At 38.0% G+C, this 19,559-nt stretch overlaps 1 protein-coding gene across 1 annotated transcript in view; it reads right to left on the reverse strand.

The window, feature by feature from the left end:
• The window catches only part of CNOT6 (CCR4-NOT transcription complex subunit 6), an 84,883-nt gene that overhangs the window by 12,454 nt on the left and 52,870 nt on the right, over window positions 1-19,559 (reverse strand). The window contains exons 5-9 of the mRNA XM_004456631.5: window positions 18,082-18,167; window positions 2,877-2,981; window positions 2,727-2,795; window positions 1,665-1,822; window positions 330-484 (exon numbers count right to left, since the gene is read on the reverse strand). Coding sequence (XP_004456688.2) covers window positions 330-484; window positions 1,665-1,822; window positions 2,727-2,795; window positions 2,877-2,981; window positions 18,082-18,167 — 573 coding nt within the window. The remainder of the gene's footprint in view (window positions 1-329; window positions 485-1,664; window positions 1,823-2,726; window positions 2,796-2,876; window positions 2,982-18,081; window positions 18,168-19,559) is intronic.

Consider the following 19,559-nt stretch of genomic DNA (forward strand, 5'->3'; position numbering starts at 1 on the left):
TTCCAAAATATCAGTTTAAGAATCCCTCTACCATCCTAGAGGGAATGTTAACTACATGGTGTTTCAATTAACAACTGGAATGAAACCCTAAACACCTGAAGAAACAACAGTACTTTGAAGATGTCTCAAAAACAAGATTATTTGTTAAAAAAAACACATCCCCCCCAAAAACACAAAACAGAAACAAAACAAATACCCTAAGTCGATGGTGTTGTTTTCCTGAATAATAACATAGTGCCTCATTTTATTTGCCAACTAACAGCCACATCCTTGGTTCTAACACTGCAAATACCGAGAAAATTTTCTTTTTCAAAAATAAAATGACTTACTTTTCTGTCCTGAAGAATATTGCACAGCCATCAACATGTTTTCTTTCTTGTTCTGACATTGTTCTAGCTCTAGACTTGGGACTAAAGAATCCATTATAACCGCGTTCTTTCAGTTCTACCAGAAAAAAATTGTAATACTGCTCCGTTTCAACCTCCTGAAAAATTATAAACAGCGAAGTTATTTCGTTAGATAAAAATTATTCCTCTGTATTTTTTTTTTTTTAAAGATTTATTTTTATTTTTTTAATTCCCCTCCCCTCCCCCGGTTGTCTGTTTTCTGTGTCTTTTTGCTGCATCTTGTTTCTTTGTCCGCTTCTGTTGTCGTCAGCGGCACGGGAAGTGTGGGCGGCGCCATTCCTAGGCAGGCTGCTCCCTCCTTCGCGCTGGGCGGCTCTCCTTTCGGGTGCACTCCTTGCGCGTGGGGCTCCCCTACGCGGGGGACACCCCTGTGTGGCACGGCACTCCTTGCGCGCATCAGCACTGCGCATGGGCCAGCTCCACACGGGTCAAGCAGGCCCGGGGCTTGAACCGCGGGCCTCCCATGTGGTAGACGGACGCCCTAACCACTGGGCCAAAGTCCGTTTCCCCTATTCCTCTGTATTTAAAAGCTTAAAATAATTTCAAAGGGCAGATGCACAGAATAAAAAACGTAACATCTTTTCAATGTAATTTATCTGAAACCAATTGGAACACCTATTGTCACCTTACAGGCACCATCTGTCAAGGTCAATTCTTTGTTGTTTAGGAATAAAGGAACAGAAAGATATATAATCCTATTCACACATATTTTCCTTTTAGAACTGGTGTGGAACAAAAATCTTTGAGGCAGATGGAACTTCACAAATCATAATATTAGGCCCATAGGGAGAAAGTGACTTGCCCAGTCACATGGGTTAGTAAGAATTGGACTAAGAACCCAAAGTTAGTGAGTACCAGGTTCAACGCTCTTTCCACCATGCCCTAATTATTCTAGTAACACTGGTGGTAAAGTTAAATTACACCTTGACAATGCAATAATTTCAGTAACCTTGCCATCCAATTAAAACTATAGTGTGAAGGTACATTAGAGTAGAAAAAGTGACTGTTTAGCAATCAGAGTAAATGCTTAAAACCCAGCTTAATCCATTTGCTTAATCTGGCAGCACTGTGCTAACAAAGCAAAGCAAGTAGGATGTTCTCAGGATCACTAGACAGAAAAGGTCAATATTTTAAGAACTGCTAACAGCAGGACTTCAAACATGTTAGGATAATATATTCATTCCAAGTTTGTTCCTTGCTTTACTAATGCTGGGGGAATTTGCACAATTTAAACAAAAAGTCTTCTGTATGACTTACCTGAAGACTTATGATATCAGCATTGCAGCTCAAGATTTCTTGAATAATGGCCTTTTTCCTGTAGTCCCAATTTAGTGCCCATGATGGACAGTAGCCGTATAACTGCCGGGTCGCATATTTATCACAAAGAACATTATAGCACATGACAGAAAATAAGGCTGTAGGAAAGATAACTTTACTTATTCACACACGTGGCAGGAAAAAAAGACATAATTAATTTCAGCTAATAGTTTTCATTTAAATGCTAAATTTGACTTTATTCATTTAGTAATAGTCACTGATAAGCTACTATAAGCCAGCTGGGTGATACAGCTAAAGTCAGAGAACAAAGGAAGAAGAAATATGTTAAGAAATTTTCATACAGAAACGCTGGAAGCTAAAACACTAAGATTTTGATAACTTCAGCCTCTAAGACCAAGGCTCCTCATCCCTCCCTCTACCATTCTACCACCCTATCAACTGGTAATGGAGAATATGGAACTTGACATTGACAGGCTGTTTCCTTTACAGTAGAATCTAGGTTTTTGTCTATAAAGCAACACCTGTTAATTCATGCAAAAGGGTATCATAGACCAAATCCCGTTATAAATACCATAAAATCTCCCAGACTATTTTTATGCAATTAAAAGTTTAAAAAAGATTAGAGATCATTAGTTCAAAATTTCATGTTGTCAGATATAGTAGGAATGTGGTGGATTCATGCTAGGATTTGGAAACTTCCAATACAGAAAGATTCTGATGTATTTATTACAAGCAACAGTGGTACTCTACTGACATTTTGAGTGAGACCATTTTTTGTGGTCGGGACTGTCTCCTGAACTGGCAGCATCCCCGGCCTCTACTCACTAGAAGCCAGCAGCAACCACCCCACAGTTGTGATAACCCAAAATACCTCCAGACATAGCCAAATTTACCCTGGGGGATGAATCACCCCTTGTTGAGAAGCACTGCTCTATAGCATACTATACACAGACACCAGGTGAGCAAGAATTAAGTCTTTCTACAATCTCTCATGTTTATAAAGACCAAGTAAAGTAAGAGTGAAAAAATAAGGCTACCAACCAGTTGGCCTCGTTCTGTCTGGTTCTTGTAACATAATCCAAGACCTTGGGGGTGGCTGTTCTGTTGAAACTAGTTGAATATAAAGCACAAAATTAAGCAATATTCTTATATGTCTTCCCAATAAAAGAGTTTAAACAGATGACCACTTACTTCGTTTTGCAGTACCTGCCAAATTATCAAGCAAATAGTTCAGTAGCCTTCTTGTTCCATCTGGTTCCTGATAGAGGTTCAAAATATCCTGGGTAAGTGGATTTCCTGGAAATATTTTTAAAAGAGGTAAGTACTAAATAAAAGAGACAAGTACTAAAATATTTCTGAACTCAGAAACTTATCAAAATCATCAGATCAGTTATAACAATGTAAATGGTTGCTAGTACCATACTAATTTATATAAAACATTATTTTTGCAATTACTGATGTGAAGAATAAAAATGATTTATCACTTATTCCACAGAAGAATCCAAAGAATGATTATTAATGAACTGATGCCAATCTCCAGCAGTGCTCTGTATTTGGCCCTGCCTAATTAACACTTTCAATAACAGATGGTATAACTGATGATCAAAAGCAAGTGAAACTGGATTTGGGAGAAGAGGTGGGGAGAAGCAGAAAGGATTAGAGATGATAAAAATGACAACCAGTACAATGAACCAATCAAAATGCAAAACTGCAACAAAGCTAGTAAGAAAACATCCTTGACAACTGTAGCCTGGCAATTAGATTTTTAAAAACACTACCGGGCAAGCGAATGTGGCTCAAGCGATTCAGCTCCCGTCTATCGCATAGGAGGTCTTGGGTTTGGTTCCCAGTGCCTCCTGCAGAAGATGAGCAAGACAGCAAGCTGGTGTGATGGGCAGGTGCAGTGAGCTGATGCATCAAGATGATGCAAACAAGGAGATACAAAGAGGAAAAACAATGAGAGACACAACAAAGCAGGGAGCTGAGGTGGATCAAGCAATAGAGCATCTCTCTTCCACATGGGAGGTCCCACATTTGGTTCCCAGTGCTTCCTAAAGAAAAGACGAGCAGACACAGAGCGCACATAGCAAATGGACATAGAGAGTAGACAGTGAGTGCAAAACGAGGGGGAGCAAAGTATCAAAAGGGAAAGACTTGGTTTAAGAGTTAACTCGCTAAGGGTGAGGTAAAAATCCCAGGGGTTTAAGCCATCTGTAAATTCAGTAATTTACACATATATCTACAGCAGTAGTCTCCAATTTTGTCAAAGGGATTTCTTAGGCATATATGAGAAATAACAGTATGGTATTCAGAACAGGAAAGCCCCTGTCCATGGAAGTGGTGCACCTGGTTCTGGGTGTCACAAACCCACTAAGAATGATTACAGATTGACAGATTGACAAAGGCAGCTATATTGTGAAAGATGTTAATCATGCCAATGAGGAAAAGTGAAAAGATATGAAATATAAGAATGATCATGGATTGTCCAGGAAAAAAAAAGTTTTGCCCCCATTCTCTTGTGAAAACTAGACTCAAATGGCAGAATGAGGACCAACACTCTAAATAGGAAGGGCCCTCTCAGAATAGAAGAGGTTGGTAAACATTATAACAACTTAAAATGAAATGCCCTGCCATATGAGATAATGGAGTATTCTTCAAAGATGCTGGTTCAGAGAAGGGAAGAATAACTAAATTAGTTGACCTTTAAGACGTCTTTCAATTTTAAAGATAGGAGGATTCTAAGAATCACAAGGATACAAGTGTATTCAAATCAGTAGAAACTATGTCTTTGAGGAAGAAAGATTACAATACTATCATTCCTTTACATTTAGATCTTCCTTTATAAATAAAACCTCCTCCCAACACAAATATCAACTTACTTTTTCTTTAAACCTTCTTGCCCTCTCCCCTCTCCTCTTCCCCAAGTCTCTAATCTGCTCTCCACATCTGTGAATTTGCTAATTTCTAGTCATCTCTTTTGTGACTTGTTTCGTTGAGTATGTTTTCAAAATTCTTCCATGTTGCAGTACGTCACATAATTTCATTTTTTCATTTTTTCTTATAGAAGAATAATATCCCACTGTGTGTATTTACCACATTTTGTTACCCAATTCATTTGGTGATGGGCTTCTGGGTTGTTTCCAGCTTTTGGCTACTATGAACAAAGCTGCAATGTGGTGTATGAGTATCTGTTTGCAATTCTGTTTTCACTCTCTTTTGTTATATACTTAGAAGTGGGACTGCCAGGTCAAATGATAGGTCTATATTTAGTTTTTTGAGGAACTGTCTTACTGCTTTTCACAGTGGCTGTATCCTTTTTTCATTCCCACCAACAATGCACTAGAGTTCAGATTTCTACATATCCTCTCCAACACTTGACATTTTCCATTCTTTTAATAACAACCATCCTGGGGGTGTGAAGTGGGAGCTTGTTGTGGTTTTAATTTGCATTTCTCTACTGGCTAATAATGTTGAGCATCTTTTCATGTGTTCATTGGCCATGTTATGTATCTTTCTTAGGAGAAATGCCTATTTAAGTCCATTGCCAATTTTTAAATTGTGCTGTTTATCTCTCTGTTGTTGAGTTGTAGGTGTTTTTTATATATACTGGCTATTAACACTTATCTGATACACAGTTTGAAACTATTTTCTCTCATTTGGTAGGCTATCTTTTCTCACTTTCTTGATAATTTCCTTTGGTGCACAAAAGTTTTTAATTTTGATGAACTCATATTTATCTATTGCTTCTTCTGTTGCTTATACTTTTGGTGCGATATCTAAGAATCCACTGCCGAATCCCAGGTCATAAAAATTTGCCTCTATGTTATCTTCTAAGAGTTTTATAGTTTTAGTTCTTCTATTTAGGTCCTTGATCCATTTTGAGTTGACTTTGATATACAGTGTGAAAAAGGAGCCAAACTTCAATCTCCTGCATTTGAATATCTAGTTTTCCCAATACTATTTTTTAAAGAGACCTTTCTTCTCCACTTAGCCCCCTCTGCAAAAATCAATTGGCCATAGATGTGTGGGTCTATTACTGGACTTTCAATTCTGTTCCACTGATCTATTTGTCTTTGTGCCAGTATCACAATGATTTGATTACTATCACTTTGTAATACAATATGAAATTGGAAAGTTTCTTTGAGTTCGCCAACACTGTTCTTTTTTCAAGATTGTTTCGCTATTTAGGGTTCCATTTGAATTAAGGTTGGGTTTTCCATTTCTGCAAAAATGGCTGCTGGAATTTTAAAAGGGATTGCATTGAAATTATATATTGCTTAAAGTAGTGATGACATATTAACAATGTTAACTCTTCCAATCCATGAACTTGGGATGTCTTGCCTTTCATTTAGGTCTTCTTCAATTTCTTTCAGCAGTGTTTTGTGGTTTTGGTATACTTGTCTTTTGTATCCTTACTTAGATTTATTCATAATTATTCTATTATTTTAGATGCTATTGTAAATGGGATAATTTCCTTACTTTTATGTTTTTTTTCCCAGCACTTATTTGCTTTTTTGGAATTTCTTTAATTTTAAAATTAATCTGTCCTATAATGCCTAGAAAAAGAAAATATACATAAAGTTTTTTGTTTTTTGTTTAAAGATTTATTTTTTTTATTTATTTCTCTCCCGCCCCTCCCCGCAGTTGTCTGCTCCCTGTGCCCATTAGCTGTGTGTTCTTCTGTGACTGCTTCTATCCTTATCAGTGGCACCAGGAATCTCTGTTTCTTTTTGTTGCGTCATCTTGTTGTGTCAGCTCTCCGTGTGTGCGGCTCCATTTCTGGGCAGGCTGCACTTTCCTTTGCACTGGGCAGCTCTCCTTACGGTGCACACTTCTTGTGTGTGGGGCTCCCTTATGCCCCTGCGTGGCACGGCACTTCTTGCACACATCAGCACTATGCATGGGCCAGCTCCACATGGGTCAAGGAGGCCCGGGGTTTGAACCGCAGACCTCCTACGTGGTAGGTGGACGCCCTATCCATTGGGCCAAGTCTGCTTCCCTGTAGAGTAAAGTTAACACCACCACCGACAACAAAATCTGGAATTAAAACATGATATGGCGTCTTTAGAAATAAGGAGCAAAGGCAAATGAGAGACAGAGTAGACATACTTTTCCCTATACTTCCCACCAAGCACAACTAAAACCTCTGGACATTATGTACAAAACAAACAGAAGAAGACTGAAAGTTGGAGAAAAGAAAGAGACCAGCTAGAGACCTCGGGGTCTGCTGATTGACACAGGGATTAAGTTCCCTGGATTTTCTTTTTGTTTCTTATATCCCACACTTGGAGCTGAAGAAGCCAGCAAAATGGAAACACCAGTGGGTACAGAAAGAATTCCAACGAAAGCCAAAGGACCAGGAAAAGGCAGCTTAGCAAGACAACACTTTTATTCAGTAAATGCTCTAACTCTACCCAACCACCAAAGAAAAAACTGTGGCCCCATTTTCACCCATGCCAGCAAAGGCTAAGGAGGTAACAAGGTACCCCAAAGTCCCTGCTGAGGTGGTATCAGAGAAGGCCAAGTAGGTAGCCAAGATTTCATCCCTGCCAGGCAGTGGTAAAGTCCCCCCACACTTCACCCAGGTGTCAGAGGAGACTACAAGAGGAGTATGGACTTCCAATCCCCTCACCAGTAATGAGGTACCTCCTCCAACTCCCTTCTGGGGTGGTGTCAGAGGATGCCCAGAGGTAAGTCAGGACTTTTGCCATCATCCATAGGTAATGAGGCCACCCCCAGTGTGGATTGTGGATACCACAAACAGAGCCAAAACTATCACCCAATGTCGCAGTAGGAAGCCCTACCTTAGGTGCTAACAGAGGTTGAGGGTAGCCTGGACTTCTATCACCATGTGGCAGGAAGGAGGTAATGCTCCCACATCCCCTGCCAGAGTGATGTCTAGAGAAAGCTAGGTAAAAGAGAAGGTTTAAATAGGATCCAGAGTCTCACAAATAATGCAAAACTGTCCAAGTTTCAATTGGAAAAGCTCGTCATACCAACAACCAGGGAGATTTCTAAATGAATGAAAAATGTAACAACAGATGCCAACACCAAGATGACAGAAATGTTAAAATTATCTAACAAAGATTTTAAAGTAGCCAATGCTAAAAATGCATCAGCAAAAAATTACAATCATGCTTGAAGTAAATGGAAAAATAAAATAAAACAGGAAGACTCTCAACAAAGAACATCTCACTAAATGAAGATGAATCAAATGGAAATTTTAGAATTGAAAAATAAAATAATGATATAAAAAGCTCAGTGGATGGGATCAACAGCAAAACGGAGGGGGCAGAATCAGTGAACCAGAAAATAAAACAATAGAAAATTACCTAATCTGAACAGCAGAGAGAAACTAGATGTATTAGTCAGCCAAAGGGGTGGTGATGCAAAATACCAGAAATTGGTTGGTTTTCAAAAAGGGTAATTGTTTGGGGTAGGAGCTTACAGATACCAGGCCATAATGCGTAAGTTACTTCCCTCACCAAAGTCTACTTCCCCATGTTGGAGCAAGATGGCTGCCAACATCTGCGAGGGTTCAGGATTCCTGGGTTCCTCTCTTCCCAGGTCTTACTTCTCTCTCTGGGCTCAGGTCCTGTTTTCTCCACAAGTTCAGCTGTAGACTATCAGGCAAATGGCTCTGTCTCTCTTCCCAGGGTCTCTGCTGTGTCTAAGGAGCTGTCTCTATTCTTCTCCTGTGTTCTTCTCCTGGCTCAGGTCCTCTCTTCCTGGGGCTTACTTCTCTTTCCTCTGTGTACTTACTTCCTGGGACTCAAGACTCCAGCATCAAACTTCAAATCAAACCTCCAACATCAAAATCCCCAGCATTAAAAAGCTCCAACTCTGTCCTTTGCCACGCCTTTTATCTGTGAGTTCCCACCCACAAGGGGTGGGGACTCAATACCCTACTGACGTGGCCCAATCAAAGCCCTAATCATAATTTAATCATGCCCAGGTACAGACCAGTTTACAAATATAATCTAAATATCTATTTTTAGAATTCATAACTATGTCAAACTGCTATACTAGACTAAAAGAAAATGAAGAGCCTTGGGGACCTGTGGAACTATAGCAAAAGATCTAACATTTGTGCCATCAGAGTCCTGGAAGAAAGGGAAAAGGAGGGCAGGGCGGAAAATGCCCCAAATTTGGCCAAAGAAAAACATAAACTTATACATTCCAAGTATTGGAACTAACCCCAAACGGGATAGACATCAAAGGAATACATGCCAATATATTATCATAATTAAACTTCTAAAAACAAAGAAACAAATCTTGAATGCAATGAAAGAGAAATGACACCTTACCTATAAAGGAAAAACAATTCAAATGAGAGTGAATTTCTCATCAGAAATGTTCCCAAGTGCAGAAAGAAAAGAACTGTGAACCTTGAAAGAAAAGAATTGTGAACCCAGAAAACATCCTTCAGAATGAAAGGGAAAGAAAGACATTTTCAGATGAAGGAACACTAAGAAAATATGTTGCCAGCAAACCTACCCTAAAAGAATTGCTGGAGGAAGTTCTCCCAACGGAATGGAAACAATAAAAAAAGGACCCTGGTATATCAGGAAGGAAGAAAAAAAGAACACTATAAGCAAAAACATATGGGCAAATATAATAGGTTTTCCTTTTCCTCTTGAGTTTGCTAAACCATCTCTGGCAGTTAAAAAACGGAGAACAAACAGGGAAAAAAAATTGAATGGCAGGTTTAAACCCTAACATATCTTTAAGTTACATTAATATGCAAGTGGTCGAATTACACCAGTTAAAAGGCATAGATTGGCAGAGTGAATTTAAAACTATGTACAAGAAATTTACTTCACCTATAACGATACAGACAGGTTGAAAGTAAAAGGATGGAAAAAGATGTATCATGCAAACAATGAGAGGAAAGCAGGAGCAGCTATATTAATATTAGATAAAATAGACTTTAGAGCAAATAAAATAACCAGAGACAGAGAGCAAGATTATATTAAAAGGTCAATTCCTCAAGAAGACACAGCAATCCTAAATGTATATCCACCAAAAAGAAATGCAAAATATTTGAAGCAAAACCTGATAGAACTGAAAGGCAATATAGATAAATTCAATTATAGTTGGAGACATCAACACCCCTCTCTCAAAAATTGACTGAAAAAAAACCCAGAAAATCAGCAAGTATATAGAACTCAGTAACACCATCTACCTAATAGACATTAGATTAATACACAGGATCTAATAGGCGTTTATAGAACACTCCACCCAATAACTTCAGTATATACATTCTTGTTCAATGCCCAAGTAACATACACTAAAATAGATCATATCCTGGGCTATAAAACCAACTTCAACGAGTTTGAAATACTGAAATCATACAGAGCAAATCATTCCACCATAATGGAATCAAACTAGAAATCAATGACAGACAACAAAAAAACTTGGAAAACTATACATACTTCTAAATAACCCATGAGTCAAAGAGGTCTCAAAGGAAATTTTTTAAATGCACTGAGCTGAATGTAAATAAAAATAAAACATCAGAATGTGTGGGACACACTTAAAGGAGGGCTGAGCTGAAAGGGGTATTTTTCTAATGCACTAAACTCATGCATTAGAAAAGAGGAAAAGTCTGACAGGGGATTAAAAAAAAAAAGTCAACAACCTAGGAAAAAAAGAGCAAAAGAAGCCCAAAGCAAGCAGAAGGCAGAAATTATTAAAGATAAGAGCAGAAAGCAATGAAACTGAAAACAGAAAAAGAATAGAGAAGATCAATAAACAAAGAACAGATTCTTTGGGAAGATCCATAAAACTGACAGAAAAAGAGAGAAGGCACAAATCACCAACATCAGGAATGAAATGGGATATCATTATAGACCCTGCAAATATCAAAAGGATAATAATGGATTACTATGAACAACTCTTGGACCACTGCTTTGAAAACTACAAACCACAACTCACTCAACATGAAATAAGTAATCTGAATAGCTTAATAACTACTAAGGAAATCAACTTAATATTTAAATTACCAAAAAACAATCTTTAGGCCTAGATGGCTTCATTTGAGAATCCCACCAAACATTTAAAGAAGAATGGTGGTGGGGAGGGCAGATGTAGCTCAAGCACTGGAGGCCTCCCACCCACATGGGAAGTCCCGGGTTTGGTTCCCAGTACCTTTCCTAAAGAAGACAAGCAAGACAGAGAGCAAGACAGCAAGCTGATGCAATAGGCTGGTGCAACGGGCTAGCACGGCAAGCTGACACAAGATGACACAACAAGGAGAGACAACGAGAGATACAACAAGCATGGAGCAGATGTGGACCAAGTGATTGGGCGTCTCCCTCCCACGTGGAAGGTCCTGGTGCCTCCTATAAGAAAATGAGTAGACACAGAGAGCACACAACAAATAGACAAAAAGAGCAGATAGCGAGCACAAACAACAGGGGTCAGGGGGAGAAAAATAAATCTTTTTTTTAAAAAAAGAATTAATACTACACAATCTCTTCTAGAAAATAGAAGATGAAGAACACCTTCCAATTCATTTTTTCCCTCTCCCTCCCCCATTCTGCTGTTTTTGCTGTCTATGTCCATTCACTGTGTCATCTTCTGTATCTATTTCTCTTTCTGTCTTCTCTTCTCATCTAACTCCTCTAGGATTCACTAGGTTTCAATTCTAGGGACCTCTGATGTGGAAAGAGGTTCCCTGTCAATTGCACCACCTCAGTTCCTGGTCTCTGCTGAGCTTTACCTTGACTCTCTCCTTTGTCTCTCTTTTGTTGTGTCATCATCTTGCTGTGTGACTCACTTGTGCGGGCACTCAGCTTGCTACGCAGGCACGTGGCTCGCCACACAGGCACCGGCTCGCTGCACAGGTACTGGCTTACCACACAGGCACTCAGCTCACTGCACGGGCACTCACATGGGCATTCGGCTTGCCACGCAGGTATTCGGCATTTGGCTCACTACATAGGCACTCAGCTCGCCACGCGGGCACTCACGTGGGTACCAGCTCGCTGTGTGGGCACTTGGTTCACCACATGGGCACTCGGCTCACCAGGCGGGAGCTGGCTCACCACGAAGGCACACTTTCTCTCCTCTCTCACAAGGAGGCCCCAGAGATTGAACCCAGGTCCTCTCATGCAGCAGATGGAAGCTGTATCACTTGAGCCACGTCCACTTCTCCCAATTCATTTTAAGAAGCTAATATATTACCCTGATACCAAAACCAGATAGAAAGTACAAAAAAGAAAACTACAAATATCTCTCACAAATACAGAGCCAAAAATCCTTAAGAAAATATTAGCAAATGGAATCTAGCAGTCTACAAAAAGAATTATACACCAGGACCAAGTGGGTTTAAGTGGGTTAATTCCAAGAATGCAAGACTGATTCACTTTAAAAAATCATAATAATCCACCACATTAAAAGGATAAAGAAGGAAAATCACAATCACGTCAATTAAGGCAGAAAAAGCAGTTGACAGGGAAGCGGATGTGGCTCAAGCAATTGGGCTCCTGTCTACCATATGGGAGGTCCCAGGTTCGGTTCCTGGAGCCTCCTGGTGAAGGCTAGCTGGCCCACACAGCAATCTGACACAACAAAAAAGAGACACAGAGGAAAAGACAATGAGAAACACAACAAACCAGGGAGGTGCGGTGGCTCAAGTGATTGAGTACCTTTCTCCCAAGTCAGAAGATCCCAGGATGGGTTCCAGGTATCTACTAAAGAAAAGACGAGAAGACAAGCAGACACAGAACAACATGCAGCGAATGGACACAGAAGAACAGATAGCAAGTGTAATAAATCTTAAAAAAAAAAAAGGAATTGACAAAAAATAATGCTCATTCATGACAAAAACTCAGAAAAAAAGGAAGAGGGGAACTTCCTTAAATTGATAAAACTGTCTACAACAATGCATTGCTAATATTATATCCAAGATGAATAACTGAATGATGTTTTCTATGAATGGGAACAAGACAAGGATATCTGTCTTCATCATTCTTTATGTCAACATAATAGTGGAAATTCTAGCTACCACAAGGAAGTAAGAAAAGGAAATAATAGGCATATAGATCGGAAAGGAAGAAATAAAACTGCCCTTATTTATTGATGACATGAACTGCTACATTTCTAAGCAAAGAAATAAAAAAAAACAAGTTCATTCAACAAGGTTGCAGGATATTAGATAAACATACAAAATCCATAGATGATTATAAGGTAAATACAAAAAAATACAATATCATTTACAACTGCTCAAGAAAAACAGGAAGACAGGTGTAAATCTAACAATGTACAGGACTCATAATCTAAGAACTACAAAACACTCACGAGAAATCAAAGAAGATCTAAATAAATGGAGAGCCATATGGTGTTCATAGATCGGAAGATACCACATAGTATACGGGTCAATTCTCCCCAAATTGATGACAGGCTTAATACAATTTTTTAAAAATATATTTTTATTTATTTTTAAAAGATACAAAGATTATATAATATGTTATATTAAAAAAAAAAACAGGGGATTCCCATATGCCCCAGTCCCCACACCTCTCACTTTTCCCACATTAGGAATTTCTTTCATTAGTGTGGTACATTCATCGCAACTAATGAGCACATTTTGAAGCACTGCCACACAGCATGGATTATAGTTTACATTGAATTTTTTTTGTTTTTCTGTACGTTATGGCAGGATATATAATGCCCTGTATCTGTCTTTGCAATGTCCTTAATATAATTTTGAATAAAACTCGAGCAATATATTTGCAGATACAGACAAGATTATTCTGAAGTTTATATGGAAAGGGCAAGGAACTAGAATAGTTAAAATTATCTTAAAAAGGAATAAAGTAGGAGGAATAGGTCAACCCTAGTTCTAGACTTATTAAAGAAGCACAGTACTCAAGACTGTGATACAGGTGGATGGGGAGACACAGAGATCAATGGACCAGAGCAGTCAAACTTAAAACAGACCCAGGGAAACAGATGTAGCTCAAGTGGTTGAGCAACTGCTTCCCGTGAAGATGGTCCCAGGTTCAATCCCCAATACCTCCTAAAAACAAAGAAATGAAAAAAACCAACCCTCACTGGGGAGTCGATGTAACTCAGTGGGTGAGTGCCTGCCTCCCATGCAAAAGGTCCTGGGTTCAGTCTCTGGTACCTTCTTTAAAAAAACACAAAACAGATCAATACAGATATACCTGCCTAATTTTTGATTAATGTGCCAAAACAATTCAATAGAGAAAGGATAGCTTTTTCAACAAATGATGCTAGAACAATTAGGGCATTTATAGGTTAAAAAAAGAATCAAAAAATCTCAACCTAAGCCTTACACCTTATCCAAAAATTAACACAATGGATCACAGACCTAAAGGTAAAACATGAAACTGTAGAAAACTTTGAAAAGGAAAACTGACAAATTTGACTTCAGCAAAATGAAAAATTTTCCATGCAAAAGAGACTGAAAAGACAAGTTGCAGGCTGGGAGAAAATATTTATGAAGCATGTATCTAACAAAGGACTATATCTAAAGTATATAAAGAACTCTCAAAACTTAACAGTAAAAAAGCAAAGAACCCAGGTAGAACATGGGTAAAGGCATGAGATATTTCACAGATAACATACAGATATTCAGATGACAAATACACAAAAAGATGTTCAACATCTTAAACCATTAGGGAAAGGTAAATTCAAACCACAAGGCAATATCCCCAGGCATCGATCAAAATGGCTAAAATTAAAAATGCTGATACTACCAAATGTTGTTGTGGATGTGGAAAAAGTCAATCACTGATACTTTGCTGATGGGAGTATAAAATAGTATTGTATGGCCACACTGGAAAACAGTTTGGCAGTTTCTTAGAAAACTAAGCATGCAGCTACCATGTGACACAGCAACTGCTCTCCTGGACATAGACCCCAGGGATATGAAGACTTCAGTTCAACAAAACCTGCACATGAATGTTCAAAGACACTTTACTAGTAATAGCCAGAAATTGACAATAATCCAGATGTCCTTCAGTGAACGGTTAAACAAACTGTGATAAATTCATTCCATGGAATACTACTCAACATTAAAAAATGAACTATTGATACACACTACAACGTGGACAAATCATGAGACCATTATGCTAAATGAAAAAAGTCAATCTCAAAAGTTACATACTATATGATTTCCATTTATCTAACATACTTGAAATGACAAAACTATAGAAATGAAGAGATTAGTGGTGACCAGAAGTTAAGGAGCAAGTAAAGGGCAAGAAGAAAGTAGTTGTAGCTAAAAAAGGATATGAGGAGATCTTTGGTCATGGAATTTTCTTTTTCTTTTTTTTAATAAAAATTCCATTATCCACCAAATATGCACTCACCCTTCCCTGGGTAACCTCTAATCTACTGTCTCTATGAATTTATTTGTAACCTTTCTTGCGAATGACACCATGTAGTATTTGTTCTTAGGTGTCTTGCTTAGTAAATATTTTTATCTTAACCACATTAAAGTCAATATCATGGTTGTGATACATTACTAACTTAAAAAAAATTTTTTTTTAAAGTTACCTAAGCTGAGTCAAATATGTACAAAAACAGGGCTTAACAGCCCATACTTTAGTTTTGCAAGATGTTATCCTTAAAGGAAGCCAAGTAAATGGTACAAAGGATTGCTCTGCATTACATCTGGCAACTGCATATGACTCTCCACGTATCTCAAAGTAAAAAGTTTACCAAAACAAAAAAACAAAAAAACAAAAAAAAAAACAAAAAAAAAACCAATGACTAGCATCTTCAGACACAGTCCTGCCTTTCATACCATGAGCACAATTTTAAAGGACATGGAGAAATGTGGAAAAAATTAAGCTAGCTAGCCCTATGCAATCAACATTTACAGAAAATGGCAGGAACAGATTCATGAGGTAGAAACATTTTGCCTCTGTGTGAATACATGATATAACAAACAGGAATGATTTTGAACCAAGTGATGACTTTATTAAATACATTTTCTCTCTTTCGAATAATTAACAGGCACTATCAAGAAAGCAAACTGACAGAAGTTTTCAGAGTGAACCTGGATGATGCAATTGCTTTAGACAGAATGGCTGACACAACATCAGAGTTGACATGCAACCAGCAAAGCTCAGGAAAAAAACAAAGGATTTGTCCAAAAAAGGTGAAATCGGTGAAGACTGCTATTACAGACAGATGTGTAATGCTGGCCAAATAGGTATCCGAAATTAACAAATGTCTTTGCAAAACTGTATTTCCAAGAAAGATACAAAAAAGCCTAGATATAAAACAATAAAGGACCTTTCTGAAATGGAAAAGCAAGGGATCACTGAAAATGAAGGTGTCACAAAGACTCCCTATCCTTCTCCACGCATTTACTTGCACAGAGGCTTTTATGCACATTAATTCAGTAAGAAAATCTATGACTAACGACCCTAACTTCAAATAAAGTTTGTGGGTCCTTAAGAGGCATGAATATGAACAAAGGTTTGTAAGATAACCGAAATGACATAAACAGTAGTTTCCTCTGAGATGAAAAAATGGACTGAAAGAGAACCAAAGAAGGTCTTAAATTGCTGTAATGTCCTATTTCTTTTGCATTAAAAAAGTGACGCTGTGACAAAATATTAATATTTGTTAATTCTGGTAGTATATGGATATACTTAGCTACATTTGTATTTTTCTGTTCTTTAAATTTTAAATTAGAAAAGAAAAAAAAAGACCCACTCCTACCACAGAGAGAGATAAAGCAAAAAGCATCTTCAACTCACATTTCATTGACATCTATTTTAAGAAACGCAGCCAGTCCAACCCACAAAGAAAAAAACTTCCCAAAGAGCCATTTACACAGCTAATGTTCGTTGAATGTGATTTTACATACATTTATAATTTATTTTTCTAAATAATAGTTATTTTTATGTTTCAAAATAGATTTATAGGAATAAAACCTCATTTTTATAATTACATTTTAAAGAAATAAAGAGTCCAATTCATGGTGACTTGATCCTGTGACTGTTTTCCAGGAATTAACTACATAGTAAGCTAAAAACACCTATCCAAGACTGATGAAGAATCATTTGTGATACAAATTTATAGGCACTGACATGTTTAAATTTGACTTTTAATCATGTTGGCTATAGGAGGTTGAGTTATATGCTCCAGTAAAATCGTGTTCTTAATCTTGGTCCTTTCCTGTGGGTGTGAACCCATTGCAAATAGGACTTCCGAAGATGCTATTTTTAGTTAAGGTATGGCCAAATGTATCAGGATGAGTTTTAATCCTGTTACTGGAGGTCTTTTTAAAAAAAGGGGGGGGAGAGGGGCGGGAATATGAAAAAAAAAAAAAAAAAAAAAAAAGAACGCCACAGGGAGGAGTCAGAAGCTGGAATTCAAAGGAACTGAAAAGATAAAGGAGAGGACACAGCCATGTGATGGGAAAGCTAAGGAACCAGAGGTCTCCCAGACAGCCAAAACACAACCAACCCTGGAAGGTAGCAAGCCTTCTGGACTCTGAAACCACGAGCCAATAAATTCCTATGGTTTAAGCCAACCCATTCTGTGGTATTTGTCAAAGCTGTCTGGAAACCAAGACATAACCGGGCTGAAAAAACAAGCAAAATACTTCCCAATTGTTCTTACTGGACCAAATATGCCCCCAAATTCTTTATATCAAGTCCTCTTAAATCAAATTTTTAAAATTATGCTCAAATCCAGATAAAAATTTCCTACGTAGTTGTTATCTGAACTTTGAGAGATTCTCCATTTTAAAAAAATGTGAACATAAAAGCAAGGTTGGGCCAGGAACAAAAAAGAATAAAGACTAATAGTCTACAGCTGAAAAGACAAGAGCGAAAACCACTGGGATATATCTCGAAGAAGTTTGGCAAAAAGTGAGCCTGCAAATCTCCTTGCAAAATCAATCTCTCTTTCACAGTTTCTTTTTTTTTAAGATTTATTTCATTTTTTTTTCTCCTTCCCCACCCCCACCCACACTGGTGTTTTTGCTGTCTGTGTCCATTTACTGTGTCATCTTCTGAATCTATTTCTTTTTGTCTTATCTTTCACATTTTCTCCTCTAGGATTCACTGGGATTTGACACTAGGGCCCTCTGATGTGGAGAGAGGTGCCCTGTCAGCTGCACCACTTCAGTTCCTGGTCTCTGCTGTGCTTCACCTTGACTGCTCCCTTCACCTCTCCTTTGTTGTGCCATCATCTTGCTGCCATGACTCATTTGTGGGGGCACTGGCTCACCACACAGGCACGTTTTCTCTTCTTCTTTTTCACCAAGAGGTTGCAGGGATCAAACCTGGGTCCTCCCATACGGTAGGCAGAAGCCCTATCACCTGAGCCACATCCACTTCCCTCACAGTTTCTTTTAACACATATATACATACCATAAGAAGCACAAATATGGAAGTCATACCTTTCAGGCCTAAAGTCTGTAACTGAAACAGTTTTCCCAGCTCAAAAGGTAGAACTCGTAACAGGTTGTTATTTAAATGGAGTTCCCTGTTGATATAAAAATTCCAGCAAGTCAGAAGACATTAACTAACAGCTAAAACCAACAATATAATTTCTAAGCATATAGCCTAAGAAATGACAAAATTGTATATTATATTCCATTTTCTAGCACAGTACTTCTCAAACTATATGTGGTTAAAAAACAACCGCACAACAACAAACTGCCACAGACCAAGAGTTTCTTAACTACAGGAAAAAAGGAAATTACTAGAAAAAAATCAAATGAGCAAAACACATGACTTACAAGTCCCAATTTTTAAAAATTAGATTCAACAGGTATAAAATTATTCTCAATCACTATACTTCTCTCTCTGTAGGCTGGCAGCACACAGTGTACAAACTGGCACCAGTCCACAGACCACATGTAGAGTTGTACTGGTCTAGCACACCTGGGATCTACTACACATGTTTAAGAAAGTGAAAATGATAAAGCAGCTTCTTACAAACAATTAGGTTTACAATTCGCTTTTCTCCCACTTTACCGAAGTTTCACTTTAGAAAGAATAGCAGCTGTATTAACTACTAACAATTACTTTTAACGATTTTTTTACACAGAACAAATTTCAAAGGAATCTTCAGGGACAGAGGGAGACAGGGATGGGACAAAGACCCAAACCTATAATACTGACAATTTCCTGTTTATGAACTTTAAGTGTGAACGAGCATTAGCCCTACAATCCCTGGTTCTTGGAAGTTTAAATGAACTTTGGTTACTATTGAGCAAAACAGAGGTTGGTGAGGCCATAAAATGAACAAGAAAAACAAGTTCTGAATAACCGATTCCTTGTTATTTCCAAATATATCACATGGGAAAAGAGGTTAAGTAAACTTGGTTCAGGGGATGAAAAATGGTAGTAGTACCTCCTCAATAATTCAGCCTAGAAAAATGTCAAAACACTGAACTGGTAGCTACAAACAAGAGTGGTAGAGAAATGTTCATGAAGCCTTTCACTGTGGCTAATGGTAGAAGGCAGCAAAAAAAGCCAGCAGAACAAAAGAAAAAAGGTGGGTGATATGAAAGGGAGCAAAATTTCCTATTAAGATTAACATAATGGCTGGAATTTGGTTTTATATTATACTTGACTAGATCTCATCTACCTTAAAAAAGAGGCAATAAAAAACAAGCAACCACCATTTATTAACCACCAAAATATGTCAGGCAGAGTGCCAGAAGTTATTTATTCTTTATTTCAAATATCCCTAAACTCAGCCTTGCTGGGTACGTATGGTATCATTGAGGAAACAGGCTTAGGGAGGTTCAGAAGCTTGCCCACAATCACACAATAGTAAATGGCAAAGTTGGGTTTCTAACCTGAACTCTTCGTGACTCCAAGGCTTATGCTCTGTCCTATACACTTAAGAGTTCCCTAATTCAATAAA

The sequence above is a fragment of the Dasypus novemcinctus genome, chromosome 2 (genome assembly GCF_030445035.2).
Source record: "Dasypus novemcinctus isolate mDasNov1 chromosome 2, mDasNov1.1.hap2, whole genome shotgun sequence".
In the NCBI taxonomy this organism is placed as follows: Eukaryota; Metazoa; Chordata; class Mammalia; order Cingulata; family Dasypodidae; genus Dasypus; species Dasypus novemcinctus.